The 18,447-nt window shown below is 49.6% G+C and overlaps 1 protein-coding gene across 50 annotated transcripts in view; it reads left to right on the top strand.

Annotated features, from left to right (window-relative positions):
* Positions 1-9,538, top strand: part of LOC125437741 (deleted in malignant brain tumors 1 protein) — a 45,089-nt gene extending 35,551 nt beyond the window's left edge. For all 50 annotated transcript variants that reach the window (XM_048505656.1, XM_048505633.1, XM_048505679.1 and 47 more), the window contains 4 exons: positions 905-1,296; positions 4,998-5,260; positions 7,734-7,764; positions 9,129-9,538. In XM_048505656.1, coding sequence (XP_048361613.1) covers positions 905-1,296; positions 4,998-5,253 — 648 coding nt within the window. In that variant the 3' untranslated portion in view covers positions 5,254-5,260; positions 7,734-7,764; positions 9,129-9,538. The remainder of the gene's footprint in view (positions 1-904; positions 1,297-4,997; positions 5,261-7,733; positions 7,765-9,128) is intronic.
* Positions 9,539-18,447: the final 8,909 nt, after the last annotated feature.

The raw sequence follows: 18,447 nt of genomic DNA, 5'->3' as shown, positions 1-18,447 counted from the left end.
GTGTATGCTCGGCATTTTGAAAAAATAACAAATGTGTATATCAGCGTATTTTTGGGTCCCATTTCTTTTTCTTTCTTTTTTTGGCAAGGGGAAAATAATACAGTTTTAAAAATTCAAAATCATGGGTTGCATAAAATAAATTTATATATCTCAAAATTCTATTAGAAAGTTTTTATTTATTTATTTATTTATTTATTTATTTATTTATTTATTAGGTTTATAGACCGCCCTCCCCCGGAGGGCTCAGGGCGGTGAACAATATAAAGAGCACAATCAATTAAAATACAATATAAATATAAATTAGGATGGCTCTGATAAAAATAAACCTTAATCTATTAAAATGCAGCATTAATAATTTTAGTAAGTATCATTATTGTGGTCTAAAGGTAATGGTAGTCCCCTGTGCAAGCATTGGATCATTAATGATCTATGGGGCAACATCACATCACAACACTTACTATGTTAACAAAATGGTTTGCCATTGCCTTCTCTAGTTATCTACACTTTAACCCCAGCAAGCTGAGTACCCATTTAATTGGTTTCGGAACAATGGAAGTCTGAGTCAACCTGAAGCCAGCTATCTGAAATCATCTTCCACTGGGATTGACGTCAGGTTGTTAGCAGAGCTTTGGCTGCAGTATGACATGTTACCGCTCTGTGCCATAGGACTTCTACAATATGGTCTAGTACATAGGTGTCAAACTCGTGGCCCTCCAGATGTTATGGACTACAGTTCCCATCATCCCCTGCCAGCCTGATGCTGGCAGGGGATGATGGGAACTGTAGAACATAACATCTGGAGGGCCGCAAGTTTGACACCTGTGGTCTAGTACAATGTGAAAATAGTTTGCCTAACATTTTACACATGGCATTGATATGCATTCATTGTTTTTCTATTCTTTAGGAGAAGGGTAATGACACTATGATCTATTCCAACGTAATCATGACATCTCCCTCTGGTTACATCATTACAAGGGACCCAGACTTTGAATATCATGTTTCATGTACAATGAATAAGGACATAGTTCTTGAGACAGAGTTTGTTGCCAAGAATCCCATTGACATTACCAAAGGAGAGCAAGGACATTATGACGTCTTTATGTCATTCTTTAAATCATCAAATTATAGCACACCAATTCACAGCCATCCATACATGGTTCGGCTCAACCAGAATGTATTTGTTCAAGCCACTCTAAACAGTTCTGATCCATTGTTGCAACTATTTATTGACACATGTGAAGCATCTCCAGATCGCAGTGACTTCAACACCTTGTCCTATGACTTGATCAGATCAGGGTGAGTATGTTTTAGAGACAGTATCCTACTGTGTTTCTTACTGTCATTCTAGTTCATACAGCCAAAGAGTGAAAGACTTATTTTTTGTGTACTGCACAAGCTTTCCAAAGGAAAAATGGTCTAAAAATACCACAGAAACTCAGAGTTTGATTACCTTGTTGCATCGTATTTCTTAAGAAAACTCCAGTATTTCTTGAAAAAATTGTGCAAACCACTTTCAGTCTCAAAGTATTTTTATATAAATGAATAATAAATATGGAATATAACAGAATAGTTCACAGTCAAATATTCTTAAACAAAGGCAGGAGAGTGGATTGATCTGTTGTGTGGATTCATAAGTTAGCAATCCTGTCAGATGTCCTTTTTATTACAGCCACCTTTTTCATTTATTTAACTTGTTGGGTCAGTTTTTTTTCCTGAGAGTCCAAGTAAATTACACAAATTAAAAACAATGCAATTAGTATAGTCTAATACGTACAATCAACAGTGTAACAGAATTGCATTACAAAATTAAAGAACAGGACACCCAAAACAATCTGAAAATGCAATAAAACCATAAGAAATACACAACTATGCGACAAAACTGCGACAAAAAGAAATATACAGTTATGTGACAAAACAGTAGTATGCTGTATTCAGTGAGCAAAGCAATGAAGGCTACTGTGAGGCCTTTCACTCACAAGCGCGGGCCCCTGGCCTTCAGCCATTGCACTGTTTTACTTTTCAGGGAACTCCCCAAACTTCAGAATAGTAAAGGGAAACACAGGATTGCACAACCTACATCTCCCACTATTACAACTTATCTCCAGGCAACAGAGATCAGTTTCCCAGGATATGATGACCACTTTGAAGTCTGTCCCTTCCCCAAAGCCTGGCCTTCTCTGACTCCACCCCCAAAATCTCCAGGTATTTTCCAACCTTAAGCTGGCAACCCTAGTACCACCCGAATCCTTTTTCTCTTTCCTGCAGAGTGTGGCACATTCCTCCTTTCTGCCACTCTTCTGGCTTGGTTGTAGAGCCACCATTTATTCCTCCTCCCTGTGCCTAATTAGCCTCCATAACATTAGCCATTATCTGGGCTAGGGGTTGGAGCACCACTTCCTCCAGTCTCTTCCTCTGTCCTTGCTGGCCGTCCTCCTTTATTTCACTGACCAGTTCCTGGGAGCCTTCAGACAGCCCTTCCCTGCCTGCCTGGTTCCTCCCAAGTTCTTGCATAGTTGTGCTCCTTCTGTGCTCGGTCCAAACTATTATGACTGAACTTCTGCTGGCTGCCTCCAAGCTTGTGGGCTAGCCTGATGGCATCTGAGGCTTATCTTTCCCCAGCACCTTCTTTGTTGTCCTGGGGCTGGGGCATGGCATCAGCAGCCAACACCCAAGGCTCTGAGGCCCAGAAAGAAGGTAGCAAGGACCATGCCCAGCTGTTGCAGCTACCTGCTGCCCAGGACCCTATCCTGAGATTTCTGGCTGAGCAGACAGTGGCTGCCAGAGGTATAAGGGAGGTGGGTGGGTCCCACTTTCCTCTTGCACTTTTGGGGAAGTCCTTGTCTTTGCTGCAGGAGCCTCAGCTGAGAATGGGCCAGGCACTGACCACAAATAGCTACCTAAAATTTCAAAGGCATTAACTATAACCCTAATTCCCATTATGAAAGACCTTTCTCAACAGTTCTGTTTTATATTATATGGAATGGGGAAACATCCTCTCTGCTCCCATTCCTTTAAGTCTGTGCTGGTGCTAATCCTTTGCAGTTGCTATCCAGATCATTAGCTGGTGCTAATCCTTTGCAGTTGCTATCCAGATCATTTTAAATAAGGCCCAGTATGCTGTGCATGCATAGGAGGTTCCCGGGACTCTTCTAGAATTTCCTTATGCCCCACTAGTCTGGGAACCATTTTGCATCTTGTAGCAGTCAGGGTAGCCATGTTGTGTGTAAAGTTGCTCTGGTGGCATGGGAGAGGAACAGGAGCAAGTGTCATATCATCATGCAACCAATTGGTGATTAGTACAAGGGTGGGAGGAAATTTCTTGTGTTTGGAGAAATAGCTGGAGATGGACCACAAGCATCAAATATGGTTGTTGATCATCAAGAACCACCTACTTTGTGGTTCTACTAATAATGCTTTTCCAAGCTGCTTCCACATTGTGTCTTCTTTATCTTCCTGTGGATTCCTTGAGTAGGAAGAAAAATAAAAATTCTTGGTGAATCCAGAGGCAAAGCTGATATATTGTTTAAAATTTGCTTTTACTGGTATAGGGAAAGAGCAGTGTTAGTATTTCAAAATGAAGTTGGTAAAACACACACTTCAAAGGATTAAATACACTATAATACACTCAAGGGAGAAAATGTAACTTTGCTTCTAATAGTTATTCTCATCAGTTTACTAAAAGATGGATTATATAATCTCAAAAGTCCATTATATAATATATTAGTACAAGGAGGTAATTCACAAAGACTTGTAGGAGGCATCTCACCTTCTATTCTCTCCTCTTCCCTCCTTTTGTCCTTCTTGGCAGCTCCCATAGCCTCTCCCCCTTTCCCTTTTTCTTTCTCTCCTTCCCACATACCATCTCATCTAAATTTATATGTCCTGCTATATTTGCCTTTCCTTCCTTCTTTTCCTCTGAAAGCCTCTACCCAGGAAAATTATGGCCCAGTTGTGCCAAGTTGTGGAAAATACACAAGGAATTGGAGAGGGCTCAACACTTTTCCCTGTATCTGCCTCTCCATTCCATTTCCTTTTCCCTCCCACTGGCAACTCCCATATTATCACCTTTCCTTCTTCTTTCAGTCCTTCCCCTCAACCAACCTACCTACTTTTTATCTATTTCCCATAAGGCACAGGCACCAATAAAAATTATCAGTAAATTTCTGGCCTGGATTTAAAAACAAAACGGAAATTGTTGGTAAAGCCAAATAAAGCCATATCCATTGCCTTTATTCAGCTATTACTGAAAATATTCAGGTTAAAAAAAACAACCCCCCAATTTTTCAGTTCTTCCTCTCGCCTTTTTCCAAGACCTTCAGGATTGGGAAATGGCAGAAAGGGAGGAGAGAACCTCTCCCTCCAGCACTTAGCAGGGGACAGATCCTTCCTCTGCTGGACTTGAAAAGCACTGGTGGGGGATAGATCCTAAGCTAACTGAGCACTGCATGGAGATTCCTCCCCCCCCCCTTCATTGGTTTGGAAAATGGCCGCAGAGGAGAGGGCGATTTAAAAAAATGAAAAAGCCTAATTCAGCATTTTCAGCTGCAAGTGTATTCAGCTGAATACAGCTGGGATTTTTTTTGTCAGTAAAAGAAGCTGATATGGCTTTTGGGGGGGGGGGTCTGTGACTTGGGTTTATTGAATCACTAAGTCTACTCCCCATCTTTGGCTATATTGATATTTATTTACTTCATTTATGCCCTGCCTGATTCTCCACGATGGGAATCAAAGAAGCTTACAACATTCTTCTCTCATATTTTATCATCATAACCACCCTATAAGGTAGGTTAGGTTGAGAATGTGTGATTGGACCAAATTCTACTGCGATGGCAATTTGAAACTGGGTCTCCCAGATCCTATTCACTTCACCACAATGGGTTTCATGGGGTGACTTGGCTCCAATCTTTGAATTTAAGTATATACAGATTTGGGAATGTTGATAATTAGATATATCAATTTAAACAAATATGAGACATTTGTGATTTCTTTCTTTCCAGATGTGTACGGGATCATACCTATCAAACTGTGAATTCTTCAAATCCCAATATTGCTCGCTTTAAATTTAAGACCTTCAAATTTCTTGAACACCACAATGAAGTTTACTTGAAATGTCACATGATAGTATGCAGATTACATGATGATTCATCCCGTTGCAACAAGGGGTGCTCACGCAGAAAAAGGAGAGATGTAGGTGCACTCCAGAACCAGGTGGATGTAACTTTCGGACCAATCAAGCTTCAAAAAGAAGACTGAAAATATGGTAATTTCTTGTTTCCTTCTATGCCAACAACCCTTAAAATTGTGCCAAATCCAGGATGCTTCCAGTTTTGAGACTCTGTATTTAATGTTGGATGGAGAGCCAGGATTGAGATTATCTTGGTGTACATCCTACCCCACTGCTGAACAATCTCCATGCATAAGCTGGCAGGGAATAGTGCTGAGGATGCCTAAGCTAATTGCCTGAGGGACTTCAACATTCATGCTGAGGCTGTCTTGTCAATAGTGAATCAGGATTTCATGGCCTACATGACAACCATGGGTCTGTCTCTTCTTGTTCCTGGGCTATATTCCACTTGAGGGGGTTAGCACTGACATTTTCTTCTCCAAATAGCTTGAATTTGGGCATTTTCAGGGGTAAGGTTGACAGCATGTATGTCTCCAGCAATGCTGCCGCCCACCATTTCTTTGGTCTTCCACGTGGGCAGTGACCTCCAGGGTCAAAGTTTAGGGCTGCTTTTGCAACAGAAATCTCCTCCAGCTGCATAATGTGCTCATACCACCAGAGCTGTGCTTCCCTCATGGGCCTGTGTCAAGTAATAATATTGTGCAATTTACATTCCCAATCCAATATTTTGTTCTATGGAGGAATTGATTACAGTTCCTTTATTATGGTCAGATCACTATTCACTTGTGTTTATTAGATTATCTACTTAAAATACTTGCTAACTGCCTTTCTTCCTTGTGGAGCTTACCACATAGATAAAATACATAGACAAAGATGTATGAAAAGATAAAAATCAAAATTTGAAACAACAATTCAGAATTGCTATTAAACGTAACAAAATGCAGTCCTAGATGAAACCACCTTCAACTGCCTCAAAAAGTGAGGGGGCCAGATGCACCTTCCTGGGGAGGCTAATTCTGTAAATGTGGAGCTGCCATTGAAAGGGCTCTTTCTTTTGTAACCATCACATGCCCCCAATCAAGTCCTCTGTAGAGGTCATCAGTCAAGGCAACCAAAGCAGTCTCTATTCCAAACCCTGGCTTGAGGGAAGATCAAAATGGATCCAGAAAATCACTCTCTTCCAAGAGCCCTTGGACCTGAGAAGCACTCTGCCCAAAACTGATCAGAAATTCTCTTACGTAGAAGGGCTTAGGGATTTTTTTCCAGAACAGATCCAATCATAATTGCCTTGATCAAGGAAACATTTACCCCTCCCTTACCCACTTAGCCAACTCACTCTGGCAGCTTTTAACAGCCAGAAAGTTCAAGGGCTGATAACACAGAGGATGGATCTCAGCTATCCAAGGATCCTGTCCACATCCTTTGGCTTCACAAACTGAAAGGTTGTGAAAGTGGGCAAATAGGTGCCAAAGGTACACCATATCTGAACCACGCCAGCATCCACACCAGCATCTAACCCAGAGCAGATCTGGGCAATTTTGTCTGCAAAATACTAAGGGATAATAAGACTTTGCAGGGGTGGGGAATCTATTCAAATGACCTGCCTAGGGAAGACAATTCTTTACAAGGAAATCCCTCACCCAGATTTGGTTTGGTGCCTGCGGAAAGAGGAATTTGGAGAGGGATTTCATTTAGAATCAATGGAATTTGCTCTGTGAAACTGGTATTTTCTCAAATATAACTGATCTCTTTAAAGATCACCTGTAATGCGGGAGAACTCAGGCCCACCTTAAGGCAGGCACCTCTAGATCCATGCTTGGAGCTAGATGAACCAGAATGTCTTTAAGTGATTTTGATGTTGATATGGCTGGTGCTTATGTAGACACTCTGGTTAACATATGGAATGAGGAAATTACCCTGGAGGAGGAAAAGGAGGAGGAGAAAAAGAAACAGCATTTGTTTTTATGCCCTACTCTTCTCTACTGAAAGGAGTCTCAAAGTGGCTTACAATCATTTATTCCCCTCCCCACCTACCCACAACAAGCACCTTGTGAGATAGGTGAGGCTGAGAGAATTCTGAGAGAACAGTGACTAACCCAAGGTCACACAGCACGCATCATGTGGAGAAGGGGAGAATCCAATCCATTTCTACACATTAGAGTCCACCACTCATGTGTAGGAGAGGGGAATCAAACCTAGTTCTCCAGATTAGAGTCTGTCACTCTTAATCATGACAAGAACACTTCGACACACCCTTTCTCAAATTTTAGAGCCCACTTCTTCTGAGGGGTTTCAATGAAGAGACAAGGGAAACAGCTAAGGTGGCAGTGGAGAAAGATAGGATGATTTTAATAAAACAATGGTGAAAGCTTATTTTAAAGCCTACTCCATGATGATGGTGGTGGCAAAGAAGCAATTATTTTCTGCCACCATTGTGTCTGTACAGGGTAGACCAGTGGAGCATTCTGGATAGTCAGAGGCACAATGTTTCAACTGTTATTTTTATATCTTTATGTGTATTTTAGCTCTGATTTTAATTGCTTTGATGATGTGGTTTAGTTTTAATGGTTTTCAAGATGTGATTTTATGTATTTTTTTTATTTCCTAGCCACCTTGGTGACCCTTATGAGAATAGAAAGGTGAGTAATAAATGCTGTAAAATAAAAATAAACAAAGTATGTTCAGGAATAGTCTAAAATAATAAAAGATTATTACTCGGAATACACTGCTGAATATGATAGCCTCAATCAGTTTAAGGACATTTCATTACAATATTTAAAATATGTATAGCCCAGTATCAATTTATTTTCTATTTGTGCGGATGAAAGTAGTATGGTAGTCTGTCACACAGTGGAGCCATTCATATAGCTGTACTCTCACATGGATGCCACTGGAAAAAAAATTACTGTATATTGGGAAGATAATTCCCCCAATCCATTCTCAGACTATCAGCCCAATCCACAAACCGAGCACCCGACCACAGCTGCGCCTGGCCATCACCCCCAAAGAGGCTTCTCAGAGGCGTGGGGAAGTCAAGCCTCCCCTCTGCAAGAAGCCTGAATGGGTCTCACCAGCCAAATGGCTGCCTTAAGTGCACCTGAAAGCCGCCAGTGTAAAGGCTGGGAGAGAGTTGACTAATGTTGGTTCCTCCCCTGGCCCTGCTCTGGCCCACCCCTGCTATGTTGGTGGGGGCAACAGGGGCACTGGAATGCTCATGCAGCAGTCAATGCAGTGTTCAGCACAGCAGTCCAGCATTAGAGGGGCAGCAGTAGCTTCACATTAGTGGAATTGCCCCTCCACTGGGATAAATGCCCCACAGAAAATATATCTGCCTGCGTGGCAGTGCACCTTTCCCTGAAGTGGATTCACTCCCCGCCCCCCCGCCACTGCCGCCGCCGCCGCCGCCGCCTTGGATGGGGCTCTATATCTGCAACTGCTTTTAGGGCTTATATTCTTTGAAGGAGGATCTTGGCAGTTGTAGGTTTCTAAGGCAGGTATCAATCAATGTGCTTATTTGGTCATTGACCAGTATAAAAAAGAATAAAACAATAAATAAATATGATGATTAATATATAATTTAGTTAATTGTGTAGGTAATCTGAATTTATAGATTCATTGATATTTTCGGAGGCAGTGTTTTATAATACTGTGATAAGATATGGAATGGATACTACTGACATTATAACAGGTTGGAACAAGGTCTACTATTTCATTGAACCTCTGTGTAAAATGCAGGTGTTGGGGGTTTCAGGGAATTAACACAGGGACATTCACATATTTTCAAGTTGATTGCTGCAGATTAATGTGTAAATTAAAACTTGAAGATGTTTGATCTGAGAGAGATGATTCATATCTGTCCATCTCTTTATTTTGTTGCCATTACATATTGGACAGACAACTGTGAGCTTAGTCTTGAACACAGTCCAGGGAGGACACCTCACAATGCCAATAAATATAAATATAGACACACACAAAAATGCCAATCTGTTTTTTTGACTTACAGAACTGGAGAAGCATGCAACTGACACAAGAGGCGTAGCCATCAGTTCAATTCTGGTTACTACTGTTCCTTTGGTAGTATTGTCTTTGTTCTATCTGGCTTTCTTCTGAGCAGTAAATTAATGCTGCCTGTCTTTTGGATCTTAAAATATAATTAGATTTAAGTGTTCAACGTTACATACGCTAATCAGATACTGGTGGTGATCATGTGGCAAACTCCTATGGTTTATACATCTCTCAGTAAGAACAAATATTGAATGACCCTTTACAATAGTTAGCCTTGTTCCAGCTGGGATTATTTCCAGTGTTGTGAGTTTGATATACTTCTTTGACTAGCATGCAATGCCTGCCAGAAATGGGAGACATGTATTTTGATTTCAATTAATTTGCAATAAAATTTCTCTATACTTTCAAGTAAACATTCTGTGGTATTTTTTATCATCTTAGCAAGCACAACTTACTTTATAAATCTGTGTGATGAATTGGAAAAAAGATTAGAACAAAGTATATGTCACCTTTGTTTTCTTCATCTAGGCATTTTGATTTATATCATTTAAAAGATTCTTAATTTTCTGAAATATATTCCTCTCAGATTTGAAATTCCACAATATATGTTTGAATTCACAAATACACAGGAACCAATCAGAGTCCAGAGGGCAGTCCCTTCTTGAATTCCACGGTGAAACCCAGAGCGAGGCGATGATGTAGACACAGACAGAGGGGCGTCCGGACACGCAGTGGAGACATCCGGACATTCAGGGGGGCTCCACACACTCAAAGGGGAGTCCAGACACACAGGGGCGCATCCAGACACGCAGGGGGGCCATCCAGACACACGGGTACGTCTGGACATGCAGGAAGCGTCCGGACATGCACGGGGGTGTCCGGTCACATTGGGGAGCTGTCTGGCCTACATGCAGTGAGCCGTCCGGACACAAAAGGGGGGTCTGGGCATGCAGAGGGCGTCCGGACAGGCAGGGGGGCCTCCAGACAAGGAGGGGCACCCAGACATGCAGGGGTGCCGTGCGGACATGCAGCGGGCGTCCAGTCTCGAAGGGGGCGTACGGACACGTGGGGTGGCGTCCGGACACGCAGTGAGGCATCCGGTCACACTGGGGAGGCATCCGGTCACACAGGGGGCATCGGGACATGGAGGGGGTGTCCAGACATGCAGGGGGCGTCCAGACAGGCAGGGGGGCATCTGGTCACGCAGGGGGGCGTTCAGGAATGCAGGGGGAATCTGGACATGCAGGGGGCATCCAGACATGCAGAGGGCCATTCGGTCACATGGGGGGTCATTTGGAAATGCAGGGGGCATCTGGACAAGAAGGGGGCGTCCCGACATGCAGGGGGGTGTCCGGTCATGCAGGGGTGAATCCGGACACGCAGCGGGCGTCTGGACATGCAGGGGGGCATCCGGTCACGCAGGTTGTGCGTCCGGACATGCAGGGGGCGTCTGCACACGCAGGGGGTGTCTGGTCATGCAGGGGGAGCGGCCGGACATGCAAGGGGGATCTGGACATGCAAGGGGTGTACAGACACGCAGAGGTGCCATCCAGTGATGCAGGGAGGGAGTCCAAGACACGCAAGGGGGAGTCCGGACATGCAGAGGGTGTCCAGTAATGCAGGGGGGCTTCCAGACATGCAGGGGGCATCGGACATGCAGGGGGGTGTCCGGACATGCAGGGGGGCATCCAGACAAGCAGAGGGGTGTCTGCACACACAGAGGGGCCGTATGGACATGCAGGGGGGCGTCCAGACATGAAGGGGGCATCCAGACATGAAGGGGGCGTCTGGACATGCAGGCGGGTGCTCGGACACACCAGGGGGTGTGCAGACACTCAGGGGGAGCCCAGACATGCTGGTGGGTGTCCAGTCACACTGGAGGGGACATCCAGACATGCAGTGGAGACATTTGGACATGCAGGGAGGCCATCTGGACATGCAGGGGGTGTCCGGACATGCAGGGGGGCATCCGGACATGCAGCGGGTGCGTCAGGACATGCAGGGGGTGTCTGCACACACAGGGGGTGTCTGGACACACAAGGGGTGTCTGGTCACGCAGGGGGAGCGGCCAGACATGCAAGGGGGGTCTGGACATGCAAGGGATGTACAGACACGCAGAGGCACCATCCAGCAATGCAGGGAGGGAGTCCAGACACACAAGGGGCAGTCCAGACATGCAGGGGGTGTCCAGTAATGCAGGGGGGCTGTCCAGACACTGAGGGAGGCATCCGGCCATGCAGGGTGGCCCTCCGAATATGCACAAGGGCCATCCGGACATGCAGGGGTGCCATCCGGACACACAGGGAAGCTTCTGGACACACAGGGGGCATACGGATATGCAGGGGGCATCCGGACACGCAGGTGGGCTGTCCGGACCTGCAGAGGGGCCATCCAAACATGCACAGGGGCCGTCCGGACACACAGGGAAGCGTCCGGACACGCAGGGAGGCCATCCCTGGACATGCAAGGGATCATCCGGACATGCAGGGAGGCCATCTGGAAATGCAGGAGTGACGTCTGGACACTGTGGGAGGCTATCTGTACACCCAAAGGGGGGAGTCCTGACAATCGGAGAGGCATCTGGTCACGCAGGGGGGGTGTACGGAAAAGCGGGTCCAGACGGCCCCCCTGCATGTGCGGCCCCTGAGAGTATTCGGACAGCCCCCATGCATATCTGGACGCCTCCCTTAGTGTATGGATGCCTCCCTCAGTGTCTGGCGCCCCAATGCATGTCCAGACGCACCCCTGGGTGTCTGGACAGAACCCCTGCATATCCGTATGCCCCCTGTGTGTCCAGAAGCTTCCCTGTGTGTCCAGACGGCACCCCTGCATGTCCGGATGGTCCCTGTGCGTGTTCCGATGGCCCCCCTGCGTGTCCGAATGTCACTCCTGCATGTCCTTCCACCCTGGGTTTCCCCCTGCGTCTTCCGACTCACTCCTTGCATGTCCGGACGTTCCCCCTGCATGTCCGAACAGCCCCCTTATGTGTTCGAATGTCACTCCTGCATGTCCAGATGCCTCCCTGAGTGTTCAGACACCCCCATTCCTATCCGGACTCCCCCCCTGTGTGTCCAGACAGCAACCCTGCATGTCCGGATGGCCCTTGTGCATATTCGTCTGAAAACACAAGGGGGTGTCCAGATACAGAGGGAGGGGTCTGGATACCCAGGGGGAGTCCAGACACTGAAGTAGGATTCCGGACATGCAGGGGGCCATCTGAACATGCACAGGGGCCGTCTGGACATGCAGGGGAGCCCTTCGGACACTCAGGGAAGCGTTTGGACATGCGGGGGGCAGACACTCGGGGCGGGGGTGGGGGTGTCTGGACACGCAGGGGGGCTGGGGCAGTCTGGACACACGGGGGGGGGCATCCGGAAATGCAGGGGGCGTCCGGATATGCTGGGGGAGTTCAGACATGCAGGGGGGTGTCTGGACATGCAAGGTGTGTACAGACATGCAGGCGGGCCGTCCAGGTACACAAGGAGGCCGTCCAGTCACGCAGGGGTTCCTGAGCTGTCCGAACATGCAAGAAGGCTGGGGCTGTCTGGACACGAAGGGGGGCATCCAAACATGCAGGGGGCGTCTGGACAGTCCCCTGCATGTCCGGAGGCCCTCCCTGCATATCCGGACAGCACCTGTGTGTCTGGACGCCCCTCGCGTTTCCGGACGCCCCCCAGTGTGTCCGCATGCCCCCCTGCATGTCCGGACGCCCCCTGCATGTATGGACAACACCCCTGCAGATCCGGACAATTCCTCTGCAGATCCGGACGGCACTTTTACATTTCCGGAAGCCCACATGCACATCCGAACGCCCCCTACGTCTCCGGATGGCCCCCCTGCGTCTCCAGATGGCCCCCCTGCATGTCCGGATGCCCCCTAAGTGTCCGGATGCCCTCCTCCGTGTCTTGACACACCGCCAGCATGACCGGACACCGCCCTGCATGTCTGGACACCCCCATGTGTGTCCAGATGCCCTCCGAGTGTCCGGACACCCCACGGCATATCCAGACGCCCCGCTGCATGCCCAGATGACCCCCATACATGTCTGGAAGCCCCCCTGCTTGTCTGGACGCCCCCTACATGTCCGGACTCCCCCTTGAATGTCTGGATGCACCCCCTGCGTGTCCAGAGGGCCCCCCTGCGGGTCCAGAGGCACCCCTGTGTGTCTGGATGCCCCTCTGCTTGTCCAGACGCCCCCCTATGGGTCCAGAGGCACCCCTGTGTGTCCAAACACCCCACGGCATATCCAGACGCCCTGCTGTGTGTTCGGATAACCCCCATACATGTCTGGAAGTCCCCCTGCTTGTCCAGACACTCACCCTGTGTGTCTGGATGACCCGCTGCGTGTCTGGACGTCCCCCCAAGTGTCCGGACACCCCACGACATATCCAGGCGCCCCGCTGTGTGTCCGGATAACCCCCATACATGTCTGGAAGCCCCCCTGCTTGTCCGGACGATCACCCTGCATGTCTGGATGACCCCCTGCATGTCCAGACGCCCCCAAGTGTTTGGACACCCCACAGCATATTCAGACGCCCAGCTGCATGTCCAGATAACCCCCATACATGTCTGGAAGCCCCCCTGCTTGTCCGGACGCTCACCCTGCATGTCTGGACGGCTCCCCTGCATTTCCAGACAACCTCCCTGTGTGTCCGGACGCCCCCATGTGTGTCTGGACGCACCCTGAGTTTCCAGACGCCTGTCCTCAGTTACCAGATACACCCTGCATGTCCGGACGCCCCCCAGCGTGTCCGGATGCACCCCCTGCATGACTGGATGCCTCCCTCCATGTCTGGATGCCACCTACCTGTCCGAACGCACCTCCCTGCGTGTCCGGATGCCCCCCTGCGTGTCTGGACGCCCTGCTGCATATCAGGACGCCCCCCTGAGTGTCCAGACACCCCACAGCATATCCAGACACCCTGTTGCATGTCCAGATGACCCCCATACATGTCTGGAAGCACCCCCTGCTTGTCCGGTTGCCCCCCTGGGTGTCTGGATGCCCCCTGTGTGTCTGGGCGGTTCCTCTGCATATCCAGATGGCACTTCTTCATCTCCGGAAGCCTTCATGCGTTTCCAGATGCAACCCCCTGCATGTCTGGACACTCCCCCCAGTGTGACCAGATGCCCCCTGCATGTCCGGATGCCCCTTGCATGTCCGGACACCCCATCTGCGCATCCGGATGGCCCCCCTGCATGTTTGGATGCCCCCTACATGTCAGGACACCCCCTGTGTGTCTTGACACTCACCCTGCGTGTCTGGACAACCCCCTGCGTGTCCGGACGCCCCCGAGTGTCCGGACACCCCACGACATATCCAGACGCCCCGCTGTGTGTCCGGATAACCCCCATACATATCTGGAAGCCCCCCTGCTTGTCCGGACGCTCACCCTGTGTGTCTGGACGGCTCCCCTGCATTTCCGGACAACCTCCCTGTGTGTCCGGATGCCCCCATGCGTGTTTGGACGCACCCTGAGTTTCCAGACGCCCGTCCTAGGTTACCAGATACACCCTGCATGTCCGGACGCCCCCCTGCGTGTCCAGATGCACCCCCTGCGTGACTGGATGCCTTCCTCCATGTCTGGATGCCAGCTACCTGTCCGAACGCACCTCCCTGCGTGTCCAGACAGCCCCCCTGCGCAACCACATTGCCCCCCTTCGTGTCTGGATGCCCCCCCTGCGTATTATGATGCCCCCTTGAGTGTCTGGACACCCCACAGCATATCCAGACACCCCGCTGCGTGTCCGGATGACCCCCATACATGTCTGGAAGCACCCCCTGCTTGTCCGGATGCCCCCTGCGTCTCCGGATGCCCACCTGTGTGTCCGGGCGGTTCCTCTGCATATCCGGATGGCACTCTACCTGTCCGAAGGCACCTCCCTGCATGTCCAGACAGCCCCCCTGCGCAACCACATTGCCCCCCTGCGTGTCCGGATGCCCCCTGCGTGTCTGGATGCCCCCCTGCGTATTATGATGCCCCCTTGAGTGCCTGGACACCCCACAGCATATCCAGACACCCCGCTGCGTGTCCGGATGACCCCCATACATGTCTGGAAGCACCCCCTGCTTGTCCGGATGCCCCCCTGCGTCTCCGGATGCCCACCTGTGTGTCCGGGCGGTTCCTCTGCATATCCGGATGGCACTCCTACGTGTCCAGAAGCCTTCATGCATTTCCGGATACAACCCCCTGCATGTCTGGACACTCCCCCCAGCGTGACCAGACACCCCCTGCATGTCCGGATGTCCCCTGCATGTCTGGACACCCCACCTGCGCATCCGGATGCCCCCTGCATCTCCGGATGGCCCCCCTGCATGTCCGGATGCCCCCTACATGCCTGCGTGTCTTGACACACCGCCAGCTTGACTGGATGCCCCCCTGCGTGTCCAGATGCCCTCATGAGTGTCCGGACACCCCCCGAGTGTCTGGACACCCCACGGCATATTCGGACGCCCCCCTGCTTGTCTGGATTACCTCCCAACATGTCCAGAAGCCCCCCTGCTTCTCTGGACACCTTCCTGCGTGTCCGGACTCCCCTTTGAGTTTCTGGACGCACCCCCTGCGTTTCCAGTTGGCTCCACTGCATGTCCGGATGCCTGCCTGCATGTCCGGATGGAATCCCTGCATGTCCAAACGCCCCCTGCATGTCCGTACGCCCCCCCCCCGCGTGTCTGGACACCCCCGAGTGTCCGGACACTCCATGGCATATCTGGACACCCCCCTGAATGTCCGGATGACCCCCCCACATGTCCAGAAGCCCCCCTACTTGCCCGGATGCCCACCCTGTGTGACTGGATGCCCATTTGCATGTCCAGACACCCTCTGCATGTCCAGACGCTCCCCCTGCATGACCGGATGCCCCCCTGCGTGTCCGGATTGTTCCTCTGCATGTCCGGACGGCCCCCCTGCATGTCCAGACATCCCCTGCATGTACGTGTTACAGCGCTTCCAGGGTCACTTTTATACTTCCAGACCAACCAGCTCTCGGCAGCGCAGAGGAACAGTAACAGGACCCAACACAGCGAGTGTAGTAAAATAATAAAAGAATTTATTGAGATGCTGACCTAAGTGTCAGCACCTCCGTTCCACAGCAACTGCAACTTCCTAGCACCTTTACAACACACTTTATACACTTTCTCCCGCCCGGGAATCCGGGAGGGTACAGGACACCTACAACCATTCATTCACAAATACACAGGAACCAATCAGAGTCCAGAGGGCAGTCCCTTCTTGAATTCCACGGTGAAACCCAGAGCGAGGCGATGATGTAGGCACAGGCAGGAAAAACACAAAAGAGTCCTTTGGGTGCTTGAGATCAGGAAACAAAACCTAAAGACGACGGCACTGTTATCTGCCTTCTGATGGGATTAAGGCAGACGGATGTGCTTCTTTCAGGGTTCCCTTTGTTAAATGTCCATTCTGGCTTTGTAAATGAAAGGGCCATACCCAGGTGGAGCAGGGGTGGTTTCCTGCCTGCGTTCCTGACTTGAGCAAAGGAGATTCCATGCAATTACAAATGCAAATGCAAATACAAATATAAATCCTATCCTCTAGCTAACACAATTTATTCCTACCTAACTTATAAAGAAATAGAATGTCGTTTCATCATTATTTAGAAAGCAAAAATCAGATATGGAATAATTTATTTCTGACACCGCTATCAACCGGACGGCCCCCCTGTGTTTGCACGCCATCCTGCATGTTTGGATGCCCCCTGCATGTCCGGATGCCCCCGCTTGTCCGGAAGCCCCCTGTGTGTCTCCGGACCCCCCTGTGTGTCTGGACACCCCCTGTGTTACTGGATGCCTCCCTGCATGTCCGGACGCTTACCCTGCGTGTCTGGATGGCTCCCCTGCATTTCTGGACAACCTCCCTGTGTGTCTGGACGCCCCCATGCGTGTCTGGACGCACCTTGAGTTTCCAGACACCAGTCCTCCATTACCAGACTCACCCTGCATGTCCGGACACCCCCCCCCCCGTGTGTCCGGATGACTGGATGCCTCCCTCCATGTCTAGATGCCACCTACCTGTCCGAACGCACCTCCCTGCGTGTCCAGATGCCCCCCTGCGCATCCAGATGTGTGTCCCGATGCCCCCCTGTGTGTCTGGATGCCCCCCTGTGTGTCTGGACGCCCCCCTGCGTGTCCGGACACCACCCCTGCATGTCCGAAAGCCCCCTGTGCTTCTCCGGACCCCCCTGTGTGTCCGGACCCCCGTGTTACTGGACGCCTCCATGCATGACCGCACACCCCCCCGTGTGTCCAGACATTCACCCTGCGTGTCCAGACAACTCCCCTGCATTTTGGACAACCTCCCTGCGTGTCTGGATGCCCCCATGCGTGTCTAGACGCCCCCTGAGTTTCCAGACGCCCCCCTGCCTGTCCGGACCCCCCCCCTTGGGTGTCTGGATGCCCCTCCTGCATTACTCCTCCCTCTGTGTCTGGATGCACCCTGCGTGTCCAGACACACCCGCTGTGTGTACGGATGCCCCCCTTCATGTCCAGACAGCCCCCTATGTGTCCAGAATCCCCCCGGCATGTCCGGAAGCCCCCCTGCTTGGCCGGACACACCCCAACTAAACATTCAAGAAGTGAATTCAATCTCTATTACTACTATACTTACCTGAACGCACTGAAGAAATTACTGCTGAAAACGTGGACTAGCGAGCAACGCGTTCTGCGAATGTGGTGTCTTCATCCATTTGCTGGAGCTGCTGCTGTCTACTACCACGATTGCCTTATGTACAATGTTTATGAGGTCTTATACAATGTTTATGATAATTTGTTACTTAGTACTGTCCCATTACGCTTCTTAGGTTGCCTAAGTGCCCTCATTGTATGTTTTGTTATTACATTTATATCCAGTTGCATATTACTTATAATATAATCACAATATATCTTTATGAATGGTGTATGACTTATCTATTGACTTTATACTCAAATTAATTGCATATACCAATTAGTTCATTGCTGGCCTCAGATTTTCTAGTATTGGTTTGACTGTATATATTTGCTTATCTGTTTGATCTTAAAATCTGCAGCAGCATTCCCTGCAAGCAAACGCCATAGGCAATCTTTCACTGCCTTATATCCCAAAATGGTTTTCTCCTTCTTGGAGAAATGGTCTCCCAAGCACCCTTTTTCAAAACAGTCCTGTCACGGACTGTGCTGAGCTGACTCTGACTTGGTGGCTTCCAAGGAAAAGCCTTAGGAGCAAGAAACATGGCCTGATGGAGAGCAGGAAACTTGGTCCATCTTCTCAAGAACTTGCCCCTGAGAAACCTGCAGTGGAAGGTTCTCCAGAACATGCCCTTGTGGA

Source organism: Sphaerodactylus townsendi, linkage group LG08 (assembly GCF_021028975.2).
Source record: "Sphaerodactylus townsendi isolate TG3544 linkage group LG08, MPM_Stown_v2.3, whole genome shotgun sequence".
In the NCBI taxonomy this organism is placed as follows: domain Eukaryota; kingdom Metazoa; phylum Chordata; class Lepidosauria; order Squamata; family Sphaerodactylidae; genus Sphaerodactylus; species Sphaerodactylus townsendi.
Note: the sequence above shows the minus strand (reverse complement) of the source record. Positions and strands in the feature narration are given on the sequence as shown.